The 20,199-nt window shown below is 36.8% G+C and overlaps 1 protein-coding gene across 21 annotated transcripts in view; it reads right to left on the reverse strand.

The window, feature by feature from the left end:
- Window positions 1–20,199, reverse strand: part of anks1b (ankyrin repeat and sterile alpha motif domain containing 1B) — an 870,400-nt gene that overhangs the window by 17,403 nt on the left and 832,798 nt on the right. For 12 of the 21 annotated variants that reach the window (XM_063072513.1, XM_063072522.1, XM_063072512.1 and 9 more), the window contains 6 exons: window positions 13,788–13,895; window positions 11,973–12,035; window positions 8,348–8,527; window positions 5,061–5,189; window positions 4,473–4,544; window positions 1,724–1,807 (listed from right to left, as the gene is read on the reverse strand). In XM_063072513.1, coding sequence (XP_062928583.1) covers window positions 1,724–1,807; window positions 4,473–4,544; window positions 5,061–5,189; window positions 8,348–8,527; window positions 11,973–12,035; window positions 13,788–13,895 — 636 coding nt within the window. The remainder of the gene's footprint in view (window positions 1–1,723; window positions 1,808–4,472; window positions 4,545–5,060; window positions 5,190–8,347; window positions 8,528–11,972; window positions 12,036–13,787; window positions 13,896–20,199) is intronic. The other 9 variants (XM_063072533.1, XM_063072515.1, XM_063072526.1 and 6 more) reach the window with 4 other exon arrangements.

A 20,199-nucleotide genomic window follows, 5' to 3' on the forward strand; every position in this document is an offset into this window, starting at 1 on the left:
AAAAGGTGGCAAAAATGAATCCTTCATTAAGGATCCCAACACTGAGGACAGGCCCTGTTCTCATTGCCAGCATCTGGGAGGAGGTACAGGAGCCTGAAGGACACACTCAGCAATTTAGAAGTGGCTGCTTCCCCTCTGCCATCCGATTTCTGGATCGACATTGAATCCACAAATGCTACTTGACTACTTTTTAAAAATTTTTGCACTACTTATTTTAATATATAATATACACACACATGTACACGTACTGTAATTGTTTCTTTCTATTATGTATTGCGATGTACTGCTGCCGCAAAAACAGCAAATTTCATGATACATACTGATGAAACTAAACCTGATTCTAACATGGAAATAAAGTGATGAAAAATATCTTCCGTGTGGCATGAACTGCAGTTATTTTATATAAATAAAACTCTGGAATCATTATACTACATTTTATTTTGTACATAAGACAGTTAGACAAATTTACTTTGCCAATGAAGTCTTGGTATGGTGCAACATAGTATTTAATTAACTATTTTACTTCACACACTTGGGGGATCCTGCCTGACCTGTCCACTGCACTCACTTATCATTTGTGGCTCTGTGATTCTCGTCAAATGTCAGGTCTTGGTGCCATGCCATCCAGCGAAGTGCTGCGGGCCAGGAGTGATAGGTAGGCCCGGGGCTGACTGATCATGAGCCTTTTGAAAATTCTCTGATGTAAGAGTTCCTTGAACCATTTTAATGCAGACATTTAAAAGCAGCTCATTACTACTATTAATTTCCTGCAAATCAAAAAACTTCACGATAGTTATTTCCATTGGTAGTTAATTGGACGCCTACATTGTATTGTAGTTGAAAGTGCATTCTGTGCACAGACCTCAGGCAACAAATGAAGCATACAATAGGATTTAAGGAATGCATACAGTTTTGCATCCAGAAAATAATAGGGATCACCTGTAGATATTAAGACTACATTGATCGGTTGTAAATTATGTAGAGAGATCATAATTCAAAGTAAACTAGTGGAATTACAAAATTCAAACTTAAGCTTAGTCCAATGACAATGTTGCCCTTATTATAAAAGCAAAAGGAACTCGTGTGGAAATACTTGGTCAATACAATGCTATACAAATAGGCACATAACTAAGAGTTTTGTTGTACAAAAAATATTGTTCCAAACTTCAAATATAACAAGTTTAAAATTGTGAATGGTGAAGGGTGAACGATATAGAAGGGAAGGTTAGATTGACAATCTTTAGAGAGGCTTAATTTATCTCTTTTCCAGCATACCTTTAAAGAACCTATCCACGGAAGATTAACTGCAATAGGCAATGTTGATAAAGTAGCAGATTGTAGCCAGTGTCTGGAAAGAAGACTGGGGCAGCTGATTGTTTCATGGTTTCATGATTTACGCTCTCGCATGTTGCATTTTACAATCTCCTTAAATTTTCTCATTGTTGTACATTTGCTTGTTAAAAAATACTTTTTTGTTACAATATTTCCCTCATCTACCAACACAGCATGTAATTTGTTCTGAAGTCATAAATATATATATTTGAAACAAACATGGTACAGACTGACGTTGACTTGATATTTGCTGATTAACAAGCCTCAGTCCTATTTAGCCATTTGCAAGTTTTCTTTATCTCAGATCTCTGCGTTTGCAGTATCTAGTCAGCTCACCATATTGACCATAACTGACACAGTGGCTAGATCCTTTTTTTTAAACCCCACATACCTTATTTGTAGCATCAATAAATTTTACCCCTTTGTATGAGATTGAAAGTACGATTGTAGGAATCTTCTTCATTTGTTCCGAAGCCTGGGGGACAAAAAATAATAACTAATTTTTCCAAAGATTATGACTTTAAGGACATGAAACATACTTAATTTGAATGAGCATTACTGTACCTCATCACAGAATGCATACCTGAGAATCAAAATCTCATATCTGAGAATCATATAGTCATATTTGAGAAACAATCTTTATGATTCTTTAAACAAATTGATTTTCATTTTAATACTTGTTGGTAACAGATTTGTTTCAGAAATGTTAGTGCTAGCTAGTCAATCAACAAAATGAGGGAGCAATTGCTAATCAGAAAGTTTTCAAGGAAGAAAAATCCAGACACTTAAGAAAATTGCACCTCCAAATTAAAAACAATACTGTACTGTCAAAAAATAGTGCGCGCTATGTACAGAGCAACCTTGCACACACTTCTGGATGTCTCAATACCGATTGAGAAATTTGTCTCCTTATTCTTTAAAACAGATTTTTTTCTTTTTCTCTAGTTGTTTTGTCTGGTGTACAATTCGCCTAACCAACATCAACTGCGATGAAATGTGCAAACTGTGTCTATGGTAAGATTTTCAACCTGACATCTCTTGAGAAAGCATGGCTCTCATTTGCTCACAGATCTGGGGGGGTGGGGGCAAACACTCAAACAGTTCTCACCGAAATCTATTACTGTGACCATTTCGCCTAACGAGGTTAGGTTATGGCCACTCTCAGCATGGCGGCCTCAGAATCCTTCAAGATTTTTGCAACATTTCATAGTCTTCTGCTACCTACTACATGAAATTACCCAAACTCTACCTTTAAGGCAGCAGGGAAAGTGACAAAGACATTTACCCAAAATGCAAGCATTCAGCAACAGTACTTCTATCTTGCAAAGACTATCCTGGCAACTTCTGCCTGCAGGACTATGGCTTTCCATGGGTCTCATGGATAAGCAGCATGGCTGCTACAAGCACTGTTCTTCACAACCTATTCATTCCCCTGTGCCATCAATGGTACGTTCATGCCTTTGTTCCATTCTTGTAGAATCTATTCAACCGCAGCAACACTCATCAGTAAATGGAAGAGTGCAGAACATCTCTTTGCCTGTAACAATCACACATGCTGTGCTACATGTTGAAAACTTAAAGCACATTAGTAGAAAGGCTGCCTTGAAATGCTGTCCAAACAGAATAATCGAGTGAAACCCACCTATTCTTTTGAGTGAACAGTGCAAATGAATTTTTACTCTTCATGCAACTTTCTCCAAATTCATTAGGGTGACGCACAATGCTATTTACTTTCAAAAAAATGGTAACAAGAGAGCAATTTCCAGCCCAAGTTGCCTACAATGGGGAATGCCATACATGCACTGACATCCAAAAGAGCATCTAGGAAAAAAACTAGCACAACCCCTTTACTAGTAAAACTCAAACTACTTCAAAAACTCAATACTTCAGAATGGTTATTTCCATCGGTACTTGGTTGGACGCCTACATTGTATTATACTTGAAAATGCTTTCTTTGTAGAGACCATAGGGAACAAATGAAAAATACAATAGGATTTAAGTTTTTGTACCAGAAAATAATAGGAATCATCTGTAGATCACCTACAGCTTAACAATTTATCATGCCTTAATACAGTTAACCATTTGATCCCCACTAATTCTCTCTTGTAAATTGTTAGAAATTCTTCACGTTCAAGCCGCCAGCCAGCTCCTTTTGCACAGCTAATTAGTTTTTTTGCATCAATATTGTTTTTCCTGGTAAGGTGATCATGTTTTAAGAATTGTCATGATTTATTTTAGAAGGGAAGTAAATATACCAATTCGTTCCTGCCCTTTGCCATCTTTGCTGAAAGGAATAAACTGCACAGAGAAGCTGAGCCTCATTTCCGTCTGGATCGAGCACCAACTATCTTGTTTTCCACTGGTCTGAGCAGTCAGGCACCAAGGCCACCAGAGTGGATTTGCCGTGTATACAGAGAAGGATGGTTATTGATAATGTTTCATTCGTTAAGTGTCGCATTGTATGATGTAGGCGATCATCGTCTTTCCATGACCATGATTGTTAGTGGCAAATTTTTCTACAGAAGTGATTTGCCTTTGCCTTCTTCTGGGCAGTGTCTTTCCAAGATGAGTGAACCCAGCCTTATCAATACGCTTCAGAATACACTGGCGTCAATGGTTGCATAACCAAGATTTGTGATATGTACCAGCTGCTCACACGACCATCCACCACCTGCCCCCATGGTTTCATGTGACCCTGAGCAGGTGCTACACCTTGCCACAGGGTGACCTGCAGGCTAGCGGACGGAAGGAGTGCCTTACACCTCCTTCAGTAGGGATGCATCTCCAACCTGCCACCCACAATGTAAGTGATATAAATACTTCTTCCCCTACCCCCAACCAAAAGTAATATTTAAATGGTCATGTTTGTGATGAAATAACGTTGTCGTCTATATTGCTGACTTCAGTGAGAAAACATGGGACATTGTGTTATGCAGGAGTTCCCAACCTGGGGTCCATAGACTACTTGGTAAATGGTTAAGGGTCCATTGCATAAAAACAGTTGGGAACCCCTGGCATAATGGAACCCTGAGGTGAGACGCCAAATTTAAATTTCTGCTTAGCAAATGCCCCATAATTGTCAGAATTCCATAAACAGAACTTTGCATTGGCACGTTAAATATTACACATAAGCAACATACCCGCATCTTAGAACATGCATCTTGTGTTGATTCTGTTCCTCGCAATTCCTTGACCAGCATAGAACCTAAATACTAAACACAAGTAATTTTTTTGCTCTCTTCTGTGCTTTAACATTATTAAAACATGCAATAAATATTTCCAATTTTAATGACTCTGAATTGCTTTCTGCAATCATAGTTAATATACTGAGCAATAAATATCTGGCAAATTTATGTCAGAGAAAAATGTTGGTAAGCTGAAGCAGCTTTCATAGAATAAATTTATGAGTGAATTGAAGTAGAATAAAGAAAAACTGACGTCTTGCAGGGATATAGGAAAGTGGTAAAGCATTAATTGGTATTTGCATAATTTGGTACTAATAGTATAAAGCAAGCATTAAAGGTGAACACTAAAATATATGAGCTAATAAAAGAGGAATAAAAAATGTTATCACTAAGCACAGACCTGTTGTGTTTGTAGGATAGTCTCATTGGTTACCACCTAACAGTTGAATTTTAATATGAAACCCATCAAAATAAGAGAAGAATATGCAGATAAAACACTGCAGCATGCTAATTTGCTTTATCTCTCAACCATTGAGCACTTACATATGCTTCATAGTCACAGGACTGAAAAATCAGCTTCTCAGGATGATGCTGCCAGTACTGCACAGGCGTCGATGAGGTGGCTTCATTTGGAGGCCGAAGAGTAATGGAAGGCTCGCTCCATTCCGCCTGCTGAATAGGAAAGTAACATTAGGCCAGGGGAAAAAATGAGCCTGTGACAACAGCAAAGGATGCTTATAAACATATTGATGTGACTAAAAACGATTAGTGACATTTCTCTTCCACTGAAGTCCATTCGTCTGCAGGCCATTCAAGCCCAGCTATGATTAAAGGACATCCAATTCAAGAAAAGGCATGCGGAAAGCTCGTACTTATAATGATGGATAATCATGGAATCATGCAAAGCCTGATACCCCCCCAATCTACTCTCGTTGTTTGCATCCCTTATTTAATGTAACATTTCAGTGACCCATAGTTGATCTAGGGAAGAAAAAGATAATTTACTTTCTTTTACAGAAATACCATTTGTTTCAATTGTAAAATAAAACAAAGTTGCATGTTATCTTATATAGTGGTGAGTGGTTAAAACATCGTAGCAACCAGCATGTTGAGTATTAGAATGGAAATTCTGTTTTACCAAGGTAAGGCTCAATAGGATGAAATATCAAGCACAATATTCTCAGAAATAAATCAACTGCAGAAAATTGAAAGTGATTAAACTTTTAAATATGTTCAACAAGTCCATCTCAAAAACCCATGAAGTGAAACAACTAAAGTATAAGAAAGAAGAACAACCTGTCTGTGGCTTTTACTTGCATGAAAAGCAGAGATTAGGGGGAAAAAAAGGGTTTGATGCTTGTCATGTATTCCAAAGTTCTGCAGGATATTGACTATGATTATGAAAGTATCACTGAGAACTGAAAGATTTTATATAAAAGAAAATTCAGTATTTTTGTTTCAAAAGGGAGTAAAGTATTTGCCTCAATTGACTACAAGTTCTTTGTCACATACTAAAAGCAGATATCAGGGACTCCCAACCTCTTTTTAATGCCATGGACCAACACCATTATGCAAAGTGTCCATGGTCCCCAGGCTGGGAACTCCTGAGATAAAATAATGCAAGATGTGTGGTGGGGCATTATCTGCGATCAACGGTGTGAATGAATAATTGGATTTCTTGCCAAATATTCTCATGTTTTTGAGAAATATAATTCAGCCGGTGAAAATACTTTGATTTTTTTAAAATTTACTTCTCAAAAGATCTTCCATATAGAATAGATTTTGGATGGGGTAAAACACAATTGAGCTCATGAAGATGTGCAGATCAAGAAGGAAATCTAGAGCAGAGTACCACAAGGATCTCCATTTAAAACACCAGTATCTCTTTACCACATAATATACGAATGCAAATAAGAGATAAACACACTAAGCTTGAAGAAAATATCAAAGTGAAGCTAAACCAGATGATTCCGGCAGCAGGCCATAATTAGTTTGGGCTCAGTTATACTATTAGAGTATCCAATGATGAATTAAGTTTAACATTACTGAGCAAAATGAAAAGTGGCAAAGGTACTTCATGAAGGTTAGAAGTTAAACAAAGTGTAACTAAGGGCCTGAATTTTGCAGGACATTTATCAATCTCAAAGTCGAGGCAATGTGGCAAACCGAAAAATAAACAGAACTACAACAGATATGAAATCCCAGGAATTAATTTGAGAGTTCATAATGCACTGGCCTGATCAGGCCACTAAGTATGATAACTGTCATTTTAAATTAGATACAATGAATCTGGATCACTACAATATTTTTTGATAAACCATATACACATTTCTGTTCCTGAAGTTATTTGTTTGCTGCCTTACTTCAGAGTGTGCATTCCATTTATTCTTGTGCTGAGTTGCAGGAGTGTCCTCCTATCTCTAGTAACGATGAGGGTGGTCCCAACTGGACAAGCAACAAATAGTTCATTGATCCTAATGCTCCAATGAGATCTTCGTCATCCACATCCTGACTGTTCAGCTGCCAATATTTTATTCACAGGGTTTTTGAAATGGTAGTTCTGACACTCTCTAATAAACTTCATGTCATTATAAATGTCAAAGAAATCAGCGCCATGAAGAATCCTCACTGACTTTAGTAGGAACCTTACAAAGCAAGGTTTATTTAAATCTTCTGAGTCAAATGTTATCTAAAACCTCTGCTGCGTATTCTATTTAAGCATTTTGAATTATCCTTACATGTATGATATCTGCATTCAGGACAGGCATCCGCAAGATAACGGGAGGGCAAAGCACAAGATGAAAGCTTGGCAGAGTGCTTTTGGTTTTGATTGCCTGGCAGTGGAGGGTTGGGAAGACCTAATCTGATACCCAAAATAAGTAGTTCTGCAATATTTGTCGTTACTATTATCAAACAGTCTTCCAACTGGTTCATAGGAGGAATCTAGAAGGGAAACAATCAGTCATTTTGTAGTTGGAATTCTGTCAACTTCAGTCAGGTGTGTAAATCAACGCTTGCTAATCTAGCTGGCCACAGACAGTTTACTGGTGTTCCCTGGTTCTAATATACTATTAATATCTTTATATATTCTTTTCACATTAGGTTTGTGGGGTATGCCCTACATTTGGCAGAAAACTAGATAGCTTAAAGTCCCTTAGCTCGGATATTTTAAAAAAAAATGAATGCTTGTGTGTGCTTTGGACATCTGGCTATCCAGACAGACTATAGTAAACACCTAATAATATCAAATTATCTTTAAGTGCCATATAGAGAATAATAACAAAAATCACCGCAGATGCTGAAAATCTGGGAAAATAGAAAATGCTGGAAGTGATCAGTATCCATGGAAAATGAAACAAGAATAATCTTTCAAGTTGACGATGTTTCAACATGAAGCATCCATTCTATTTCTTTCTCCTCAGACAGTGCCTGGCCGGCTAAGCATTGCCTGCATTTTCTATTTTTATTTCAGAATTATAACAAAACGTGCCAGTCGATGTACAGATGAGACACACTTGTCAGAACTCTAAGTAGGAACAACCTCTCAATATTATACATGCCAGAAGATCTAAAAGCATGAAGCTGAAATTCTCCATAATTCACTAAAATAAAAGATTATCTCAGTGAGTACCCAAATGATGAAGGTTTAATTATTGATGATGAATAATCTATAAGTTAATACAGAGACAGAACTGATAGATTATCAGGTTGTGCTGAAGTATAGTATGGCAAGCAAGCTTACAAAATAAAATTATGAGGAAAGTAAGCCAAACTAGTGCAAAGGGAACCCAAGGTTAACAGCCTATTGCATGTTATTCAATGCAATTTACCTGAGCCATTTGTCTTTCCAGTTTTGACCTAGGCATATCCTCAAAGTAGCTGTCATTGATTCGCCTTCTTGCGTCCCCTTGCATCATTAAATGGGAAGAGGGGATATCAAGAGAGCCACCAGTGTAAGTGCTTTGGCTAAGGGATGGGGAAAGTTGAGGAGGAGTGTTGTTCCCAGGGTCCTGTTCCAGAAGCAAATAGCAATGCATTAATTAATGTTATGATTTATGTACTGAAGCTCTCCTAACCCTAACGGTTTAGTTCCTCTGCCTTGTTCATCAATGTGAATTCCAAGCATTTCAAATTGATGAAGCATTCTGAACAGTTTTACAGCCCTTGTGCCTAAATAATCTCTCTCAAATGAATGGATCTATCAGTTAGTTTAATCTTGGCATAAAAGCAATAATCTAACAAAAACTGTTTGGTAGAGATTATTATTAAACAACTGCTTTAGATAATTTATTTCAGCATTAACATGAAAATGGTATAAAATGTGATTCTGGAGAACACAAAAGTATATAAAACAAACTTGTGTAATATGTTTTAATGAGATAAGTTGGCTTCTCCTCATTCCTTCAGATTAAATACTTCTGAAACTGAGCTACAATTAGTGTAATAAACTCTGCATTTGAAGATTCTTCTCTTCCTGTAATCAACCTCTGCCAGCCTTCTCCATTGGTTTTGTCATCTAACATTCAACTATCAGACTCTCAGTTGTGGCCCAGGTAACTTTCCTCTCCCCTTAGACATCACCAACTCAATGCTTCCCCACAACAACACAGCTAAAAGGTCAGAAATCAAGAGTTTGAAGATAGAATGTGGAAAAGGTGGAGATCAAACCTTCCTCTCACTTCACACATGTTATGATGCACCAACCAACTGTGCTGCATGTGCCAAAGTTTGTAAGAAATCTGTTCGAGAATTTATAAATGCACACCTTTTGCAGATTCTGTGCTTGGAAGAGTCAGGAGAGTTGAATGTCAATGATTGTTGGACATGATGCAGTGGTGCAGCTACAAAAACTGCTACCTCTTAGTTCCAGTGACTCGGTTCAATCCTAACCTCTGGTGCTATCTGTGTAGAACAGGGGTTCCCAACCTAGCATCTACAGACCCCTTGCTTAATGGTATTGGTCCATGGCATTAAAAAAATGCTCGGAACCCCTGGTGTAGAGTTTACATATTCTTCTGACACCCTCTGGATACCTGTTCAGTGGGCCAAAGAATTTTATCCATGTTGGTGATTGAATGATTCCATGAATGGTGATAGATCAAATGTTTACCCAGGCTCTTTCAGTTCAATATGAAGAACTTAGTGAACCTTTGTGACATGTTATGCTTTGAATCTCAAAAGATGTTAGCTGCAGTTTAATCAAGCACAAGTGAACTTTTGATGGATGATGATTAGAATTTTTAAATGGGATTTTCAGATGTGTTTATTTTTGAATGAGGTTAGCTATAACATGCAAAAAGCTGTGTTTAAAATTTACCTCTCTCTGTCACTTACTAAAAGATGCAGCCAAAGTAAAGGGATTCATTGCTCATCTAACGGTTGCCAAGTATCATGGACAACAGATACTGCATGAACTAAAATGGCATGTTAACTTACTATTTTTCATGAATAACCCAAACAAGGAGCCAGTACCTAATGCCAGATATGGATGGAGTCTTTTGAATATGTGGAAGAGAGGTAATAATTTAAAGAGACTGGGAAGAGTCCTGCAGACCTACTGCGGTTAACTGTTGGGAGGTGGGTTGTAGATTTTCAAAAGGTGGAGGCAGCAAAATATCAGAAGAAATAGATGATATGTTGTTTGATGTCAATGTTGCGGAAGGGAAAACCAAGACTGGAACTTATTAAGAAAACAAATGTGGCTCTGGATGCAAGACTGGAATTCTAAATGAGGTCCAGTTCACATCCGGTAGAATAAAACTTTTAAGATACGAATGAAAGAGGTTTGTTAGGGAAATCATTTGAGGAAGCAATGGGTTTTGATGACCGATTGGTTGCATGGTATAATGGGAATTAGGCCAGCCAAATAAAGCTAGCAGTCTTTATGACAAACTGGATGTGGATTTGACACCTAGTTCAGGCAGTATGAAAAGTAGTGAACAGCTAAAAGAGGACTAGGTTAACATCAGAGGCCTGGACACTAACAGGTATCAGTCAATCAGTATTATTTTACTCTTGCTCTCACCAAGCTAGGGAAAATTATAACTGATTCAGGACTTTAAGTTAGCCAAGCATTTGGAAAACATGATGACAGACTTGAGATTATAGGGCTGGCATAGAGAAGCAGGATTGGACCATGTCTTTGTGCAGATGGATAATGCAGAGAGGGGCAGGAAATGAATGTTAATTATCCTTTGTAATGAACAATGTATGTGTCTTTTATAATCAATTTCTGTGAGGCTCTCCCTCAAATAATGTGGCTTCCTCCTTTCAGACTCTTGCACATCTTTCTCAAGTCTGAAACAGCAGAAAACTTGCAGCATTATAATTCTGAAATAAGACTTGTGGAACAGCAGATTTTCTCAATTCAACCAATGGGAAGTAGAGAAGGACGGGGATGTTCAGTTCCACTTATCTGTCATTGGAAATCAGAAGTAGTGTTTAGCATGATATTAACTAAATTACTGATTAAAACACATTTGTTTATAACTGGGTTATGTTATGTGTGGTGTCAAAATGAAAAAGATCATGAAAAAAGTATGAATAGGTATGATCTGAATGAAAGCACCAGAAGAAACTTTGATTTATTAACTGTTTCCCAGGGCCAAATACCTAGAAACAATTCAAATGGCACTTTGCTCATAATAATATTTTTAGGGTTATGTATCTTCAATTAACTGTTTCCCTTTGCACCCTGAGGCCATCTGAAATGAATTCAGTGACAGACATTATGCAAAAACGTTACCATCCCAAGGATAACAATATTTGGTACTTTTTAAAAAATATATATATAGATAGATAGATGGGATTGGGGTAGAGAGAGAGCAGGAGGTTTAACTGAGGTGAGAACAAATCTAAAGCTTTTGCCGTGAGGCCACTTAGATTTGCCGACATTAGACTTTACGTATTACAAGCTGCAGATGGTCCGGACGTGCAATAACTATACAACAAAGAGTTCCCTCTAAACAGGAACTGCACTTGGAATTCATAGACAGTCTTCTGTTACTTGAAGAGTCATTGTTCACTTTCCATTGGCAGACGGTGATTGTGTAGCAGAGAAAGGAATAGGCAAAATACATTGTATACACACAACAGCATAATTGGCTTTAATTACAATTTAGTGGTTACAGGGATTTGAAACTACTTGTTCAAACAATGGCTTTCATAGTACTTTCTATAATATGCATATGAAATAATGTTTCATTTTCAGGACGACGTATAAATGTGTGACAGAAGTTGGACAACCCTTTCCGATTCAAGCTCAGCAGGTACAAAGACCAGTTTCTGCCCTTCACTAGAATTTCAAGTTAGCTGTTTCTTGGGAAAAGCATGGCGCAGAAGTAATTACATCCTGCGGTGAAGGCAGGTATCAGAAGTTTGGAAGCGTACATGCACTTTATTGTGGGGAGAAGGCCTCATTTCCACGTTGTCCAGCTTACTTCAGAGGTGACTTACCATCCAAGATACGATATATACATCATCTTGCAAGATGGCATTGCTGGATTCAGGACAACTGACCTATTGATATAAAAAGAGATCCAATCTGAATAGCACCTAGTATGAGTGGCTTTTGCTTCCACCACTCATCAGTTGTTCCCTCCTTCCAAGATGGAGGGTCCTATCACAGCATGCTGCTTCACCTAATGGTTTGCATGAGAATTAACACCATTTGCTTCCAGCAGTGGGAAGCGGGTTTGAATCCACAAATAGTTCCATGTAAGTTACACAGATCCGTGGATACATTTCTATGAATCCCCAAATATTGGCCTGGAAACAGTTATTTTTCCCCTGCTTTTTATTAAAAAAAAAGAAAATGGCAGAATTCAATTTAAAGAAAAAGTAAAATGGTCAAATATACAGTAATATCTGAAGAAAGAAAAGATGAGCTAATGTTTCCAAAGTAAACCATTTATTAGAACTGGAAACTGGAAGACAAATAATTCCAACACTTCACTTTTATTTAAGGTTTCTATTATTTTTATTTTGACCTCTTGCTCTTAGCGTGTAAAATAATGCCAACTATGGTACAACAGAGCTTTAAAAACCAATATTTTGCTTTGAGAACACAAATAATGGTAAAATTATGTTCTAAAATATGTTTTTAAAAACTGACTTTGAAATACTTTAAAATAAAACCTGTTGCAATAATAAAATAATTGAAATATCCTGACTCCCTTCTCCCATATTCTATGTGCTTGTATGACCAGCATGTGCATGACTCCCTTTTCAACTGAATAGTAAATTATTTGAAAAATACGCAACTCTTTGGAAGAACTTCTCTTTCTTTAATGTGAGCACAACTGTGAAAGACCTTACCATGAGTTCTTTATTACATTTTAATGCTGAAGGCATTAAAAAAAAATGAAATCAAACAGACCAAGATGCAAGCCTGATGCACAAAAAAAATACAAAAGAACTTTTCTCCCCCCCCCCCCCCGCCCCACATACACACAGAAAACATGCAGAAGGATCTGGGTGGGATCTTAATACACTAGATTTTTCAACCATATAGATTCTTTAGTAACCCAACTGTCTGCACAAAACCTTATTTAGAACTAATCTGCTTTCTACATGCTTAGATAATTAATCACTCATTAAGGATTACCTTAAGCATTGTGCAGGCTTTTAGTCTGTCCAATGCTTTATGTAATCAAGTAAAAAACACGATTGAATACAAAGAGTAAAAATGAAAGGAACTATAAATAAATTTTTAAATTCTGATTAAAGAAAATGGTCCAAATAGTTCAAGTAATTTTTAGATAACCTTCTTGAAAAATTGAAATCATATAATAAACATCAAATTACGTGTAAGTGCTGTTGATGAAGGGTTAAAAGGTGATGCAGTCTAAAGCTAAGACCAACTCAGTGACTACCTGAATGATAGCTGAAAGGTTTTGACATTTGTGGCAAATAGAGTTTACTTTTTAATGAGAATAGCTATTGATTTTTCTTTCTTTAACACCCACTGAAAGATCTGATAGATTTTTCAGGTTGGATTTGAACAAAAGGTCACAATAATGAAAACCTGAAATGAGTTTTTTCACCTCTTAATTTTACAATATTGCTCAGAAGATCTTCAGGGAATATTCCCATATACAAAACAAGGACATTGGTAGTGGTCATGAACCAAGAAAGATTACTGAGACAAGCAGCTAATAATGATACATGCCAATGCTGAAGGCTTGGTTAAGAACACTAATTAAAAATCATACTGAGCTACATTTCATGTGAGTAACAGTATTAATTCAACACTGTACGAACACAGCTTACCCTCAGAGTAATGGTTCGTGGAGGCTTCTGAGGAGGCTCGTCGTGAAGTCTGTCTCCAAGTGATGCCAAAATTCGTTTTCTATGACCCAGAAGGTTGATTTTCAGTACCTAAAAGGTTCAGGGATACAAGTTAGAATTTTCTCAGAATAAAGAGGGTTAGAGAAAAAAAATCTTCAAACTAGTAAATGACCTTGCAGAGGGAGATATCGAATTGGATCGATGAATTGAAGTGTGGCTATAGAATTAGCTGTCAGAAAAATTCTTCTTCTTCCGAATGTGCCATGATAACAAGGCGCGGTACAATTCTTGAAGGAAATCAACTCTCATCTACCTTTTTTAGACTTAAATGTTCATTGTTGTAGAGAATGTAGCTTAAGTCGTTTCCCGAAAGCTCTCTGCAGTGCTTTAGGATGAAATAGCCAAGAGCATATCTATAAATGAAAATTTAATTCCTTAGCTTCAAACCTACATCACTCCTGTAGCTGTGCGAGACTGGTGAAAAGGCTAAGCATTTTCTCCAAAATATGAAGTACTTCACAGAAAGTCTAGATTAGAAAGGTGCAAATTGAACGACCACATTGGGCGTCATCCATTTTTTAAATTATGCAGTTGACAACATTCAGCTCATAGTAAGTAGGAAAGCAAGTGTAAGGCTTACCTGTTTAAAGGAAATGGTTACAGCATCATATCCATATTCTAACACAACTTAAATAAAATATGCTTAACAGTATTGACATCAAAAACACTCACTGAAAAACATATCATTAAAAGTAAAATCAACACTGAACCTGATTCATTGAGCAATTTAAATGCTGCATTGTAAACAACATTCAGAATTGCTGTGTTTTTAAAATCACTATTAGCCTTTATGTTCAGCCTGAAAACCCAAATCAAACAAATGTATACAAATCATTATGCAGCAAAACCAGGATATATGGGATATTTTCACACATGGTGTAAGCAGCTTCCATGTCCTAGAATTTATCCAATACCTCAAGGAGGGAATTCTTTTGCCATTAACTATAGCTTTTATGTTTGGCCAGTTCCACTTTATCCTTGCTTTTATTATTTCTGTGATAGAACAGTAATCAACTGAGGATACTTTCCACTCAAATTAGATTGGGAAGAGGGCGACTGAGTAACAGATGTTCTTCTTTATCCGAATGGAAAAGAAAACATTTTTGAATTCTGAATGGTTTGCAAAATATTCCTGCTTCCTTTATGAAAAAATAAACTCCAGTTTATTTCAACAAATAATACTTCTCAATTAAATATTTACATTAACTCCAAAATCTCACATAACGTCAGAAGAAATGGATTGATGCCACAAAGAGACTGTATAAATGGCATTTATATATCACATTTCATTTAGACTAAAGCTTGGCCTTCAGAAATATTGTTATTCATGTTGAGGATATTAATCACATATAGATTAAGAGAGAGCAAAGATGGCAATATACCAGCAACAAAGTCTGATAATTCTGCAAGCTTCCTGGATATTCTGACACAGGAATGTAGAAATTGGATTAATTAACTGATGTTAGGTGGTATTTTCACACAAGGTTTTGCCTGGAATACATTGTACTCCCAGCAGATAACAGAATGATGCAAATTTAATCCTGATACACTATAGTGACCTATTCCAGTTAGCAAATACACATCTCATGGGCAACGTCAGAACTGACTTAAGTATACAGAATGTACTAAAACATGTCATGCTTTCTCCAGTATTCAGCTACTGGCAAATTCATGCCATCTTCACTTCATTACTGTATCATAGTTATAGCCGGCTACTTTGCCCACCACAGTCACAGCTGCCATAATTTTGTACAGGCACTGCCAATGCAGACACATCACTGTGTATACATTCAGAGGCAGAGTGGTTCACTGGCTCAGAAGCACATGACAGAACAGTCCTCATACTTAACATTCATTAAAAAGAGCCAACCTAACCCCATTGAACAACAACCTTCTTCTGTGATAAAGGCCTCAGGAAATATGGAGCCCATTCCCATATCTCAGGAGCCATTCCTTAGGGTAGTAAGATAAGATGATTAAATTCACTGTCATGCCAATTACATCCTTTGGCAAACGGTGAAAAAGAATATTCAACATCCAGTACTTCAAACCTAGCACAAGAATCAGAATCAAGTTTATTATCACTTGCATGTGTCACAAAATTTGTTTTTTTGGCAGCAGTACATTGCAATACATAATAAAAACTATAAATTACAGTAAGTGTGCATAAAAAATTAAATTACGTAATTAGTGCAAAAAGAAAAAAATACTGAGGTAATGTTCATGGGTTCATTGTCCATTTAGAAATCTGCTGGTGAAGGAGAAGAAGAAGAAGCTATTCCTAAAACATTGTCTTCAGGCTCCTGTACCTCTCCATAATGGTAGCAATGTGAAGAGGGCAAGTTCTGGGCGATAGGGCTTCTTAATGATGGATTCCGCCTTTGAGGCATCACTCCTTGAAGATGTTCATGATGCTGGGGAGGCCAGTGCCCGCGATGGTGCTGACTTGAGTTTACAACTTTCTGCAGCTTATTTCAATCCTGTGCAGTCATCCCTCCACACCAGATGATGCAAACAGTTTGAATATTCTCCACAGTACATCAGTAAAAATTTGTGCGTGTCTTTGGTGGCAATAATGATGACCTATTTCATTGCAATGATCTCTGTCATCCTCTAAAGATCATATCACGGAAGAAGGTTGTATCAGCAGTCTTCCCAATCTACTGCCAAGAACTTTGTATTGCCTAGTACCAAAACATCACAAGTGTTTGTGTGGTAGGAGTTTGTTTGTATAAATTGGGTCAAACTTACAGTACAAGTAATTCTTAAACACTTTCCTCTTGGTTTTTAGTCTTTTATGGAAAAATCAAGCTTGATATCTAATCACTTCTAGTGCAGCTAGTGCATCATACTATTTATTACAAATTACTAGAATTTGCACATTGCACATTCAGATAGAGGCGTAACATAAAGATTTTTGCTCATGTATGTGAAGGATATAAGAAATAAAGTCAATTCAATATAATTGTGAGAAAGCACAGCAGCATCTCTATTTCCTCAGGAGTCTGTGGAGATTTGGCATGCCATCAAACACCTTGACAAACTTCTATAGATGCATGGGAAGTAGTCTGACTAGCTGCATAACATGCTGGTATGGGAACACCAATGCTTTTGAGTGCAAAATCCTACAAAAGACAGTGGATTCAGCCAGTATATCAAGGGTAAAAACCCTCCCAACTATTCGGCACATCTACAATGGTGGTGCAGGAAAGCAGCCTCCATTATCAAAGATCCTCACCACCTAGGCCATGCTCTTTTCTTACTGCTGCCATCAGTTAAAAGGTAAAGTAGCTTCCGGACTCACACCACCAGGTTCAAGAATAGTTACTACTCCTCAATCATCAGGCTCTTGAACAAAAGAGAGTAACTACACTCATTTAAGGACTTTTATCTTGTTATGTCATGCTCTTATTTATTGCTATTTATATTTGCATTGGCACAGTTTGTTGCCCCTTGATCCTGTTTACAGTTACTGTTCTATAGATTTGCTAAGTATGCCCAGGGGAAGAAGAATCTCAGGGTTGTATGTGGTGACATGTATGTACTCTAATTATACATTTTAATTGGGAGTCCCTGCTCCAGCAACCAGATCACAATCCTGACTTTTGTACCAACTGCATGAAGCTTGCATGTTTACTCTGTGACCACGTGGATTTCTAAACATCCCAAAGGTATGATGGTTCTAAGCTAATTGAATACTTTAAGTTAATCCTAATGCAAATAGAAGCAAAAGAATTGAGGATTTAACAGGCATATGCAAGAGAATAGGTCAGAGAGAAATATGGGGAATGGGAACATTCTGAGAGCTGGTAGAATTCAATGGGCTGAATGGCCTTTTATCTGGAGAATATTTCATATTCTCAAATAGTGTAGCACATGTTAGAACAGAATAGTGCTTCCCTTGTTTATTTGGCGACAGAAACTTTAGCATGAATATTCTTGCGCAATTGACCCTTGCACTTTATGTAAATAAATGACAGACTCCTGTTTTTGCATAAATTAATAGATAATTGTGTAATTACAATTTGTGGAAAATATAACTGGCATTACCTGAGTGGGGGGGGGGGGCTGAATTAAATAATTAATTACAACACATTGATTAACCATATATGTACTGCCTTATGCCAGTAAAATGAGGGGCCTTGGTGTCCACTTGGCTCCAGGGCTGGATTGTCACAGCTGGTTGCCACAATCTTTCCACCACAAATGCAAGGTTACAATTCCCAGACCATGCTGATACACAAAGATGCATAAACCAAATGCCATTTCACTTTGGAGCCGATTTCTACACTGAAATTAGTAACAACGACATGATTTTTTTTTACAATTTCTATTTTTTTTGTCAATAACTGCTTGTAATTTATCTTAATCTGTTTACATCCCCAATTGACTGCAAGGAGGCAGTCAGGGGTCAACAAAATTGGTATTTCTCAAGTAATATTTAGGTACAGACTGAGTAATGTACCTACTATTAGTGAGCTTGATGACATTTTAACAACAATCAGATTCATTTTAACTCTCATTAGTATTTTTCCAAATTCCAAATTTATAAAATTAGTTTAATTTAAATTCTTCAATACTGTGAAGGGATTCAAATACATAACATTGGATTGAAAGTCCAATCCAGCATCATAGCAGTATTCTGAACACAAACTGGAGTTGGGGGGGAGGGAGCGCATGAGAGAGCACAACCAAGACTCTAGGACCAAGCAATGACCTGAAGGTTTAATTAACTTTATAATGGAGGTTGGAAAAGAAATTCAAATTCTTCCAGAATCTGAATAATGTACTCTTTTGTTTCAGAATACATTATGCATTGTTGATTGGATAATGTTAATCAAAGGGTACATACAAGATAATGACATATGAAAAAGAATGCTCTCCTGATATGGGTCATATAAAGATACTGACACCACATCAAATCATTATAAGCCAATCTTCTTTGAAGCACACTTTGAAGACATTTTGTCAAGAGATTAAAATTACACCACTCCCCCTATTCACTCTGATGTGCAGATTTACTCTTCACAGTCTCAATCGTGACTTTCCATTCTTTTGAAAAATGCTTCACAATGAACAATATCACTACAGAGGCAATTTCTATGGAGCTCTAAAATGCCAGTGAAAAATAAGCTGTAACATTGCAGATCTGAATAATTTTGTAAATGCTGCTTTTATGTTGTTGCAGCAAACAAAATTCTGAATTATTTGCCATTGTTCAGATTTCTTTTTGGTCTTTCTGAAAAAAATTGTTGTTAGTACAGTATATGTACTAACAGAAAAGAGAATAAATGCATGTATATGCTTTGTGCTCCAAACAGTGAAATATAATCAGAGCTTTGAATGAAGGCCATGATGTAATTGTGCTTGGCCTCCATTTTCTCAGCGTTTTGCACTATCGATTTCACCTGCCCCCAAAAGCTCTTTTGGCTCATTTTAATGTCTCAATATTAAGTAAACACAAAAGCACTCACAACAGTCTTAAAGTCCAGAATTTTGATATTGAAAGCAAAAAACAATTTTTGCTCTTTGTGAATGATTTGTTTCTTCACCCAAGATCGGCTCTATATTTTTCAAATCGTTGATTTCTCATATTTGTCATAAGATTACCTGTTCATAAAGGTGCTCATCCAAGAATTCATTTCCAATCTGTGGCGTTGAATGTACTATGTGGTACATCAAGTCCATTACACTTTACCTTTGGAGATGCACTGGGAGAGAACTTCGTAATTGTTCATGCCAACAATAGCTGATGGCTTGAGACTTTCATATTTAAAGGAATTGGTGTGAATTTGGCTCTTCTCGAGGGCTGAGTTGTATTACGTGTATCCATTTTTACATTCAGTTGCAATAGCCAATAAATCTGGATGCAAGTCGTTGTCAGATGAAAAAAAACTGTGTTAATTTCTGATTGTGCTGCACAAGGAGATTTCGTCTAAAAAAATTCTTTAAAACAAATTCGATCCAAAAGCCTTTCAAGGCATGTTTTCGTTGTTTTATAGATTTTCAAATGGTTTTTGAAATGTATTACCATCATGGGAATGACCATGTAAATGATTGGCACTATGCAATTGTTTGGCTTCCTGCAGCCAGACACAGGAATGCACTTAAATTAATGCAATATGAACATCAAGGTGACATGTTAGCTGCTCTCCAGACTTAATTGCTTGAATGGATGGATAGGGGTGGGGAGATCCCCAAGAATTAGAAAAAACACTCAAAATATTTTGTAACTATTAATTTTAATACTGAACTTTGAAAGGTTTTGATTCTCTTTCTACATACTGAAATTCCTGCTTTGTACACAACACCTAATTTTAGTATCAAGTTGCCA

This window comes from Mobula hypostoma, chromosome 20, assembly GCF_963921235.1.
Source record: "Mobula hypostoma chromosome 20, sMobHyp1.1, whole genome shotgun sequence".
Lineage (NCBI taxonomy): Eukaryota > Metazoa > Chordata > Chondrichthyes > Myliobatiformes > Myliobatidae > Mobula > Mobula hypostoma.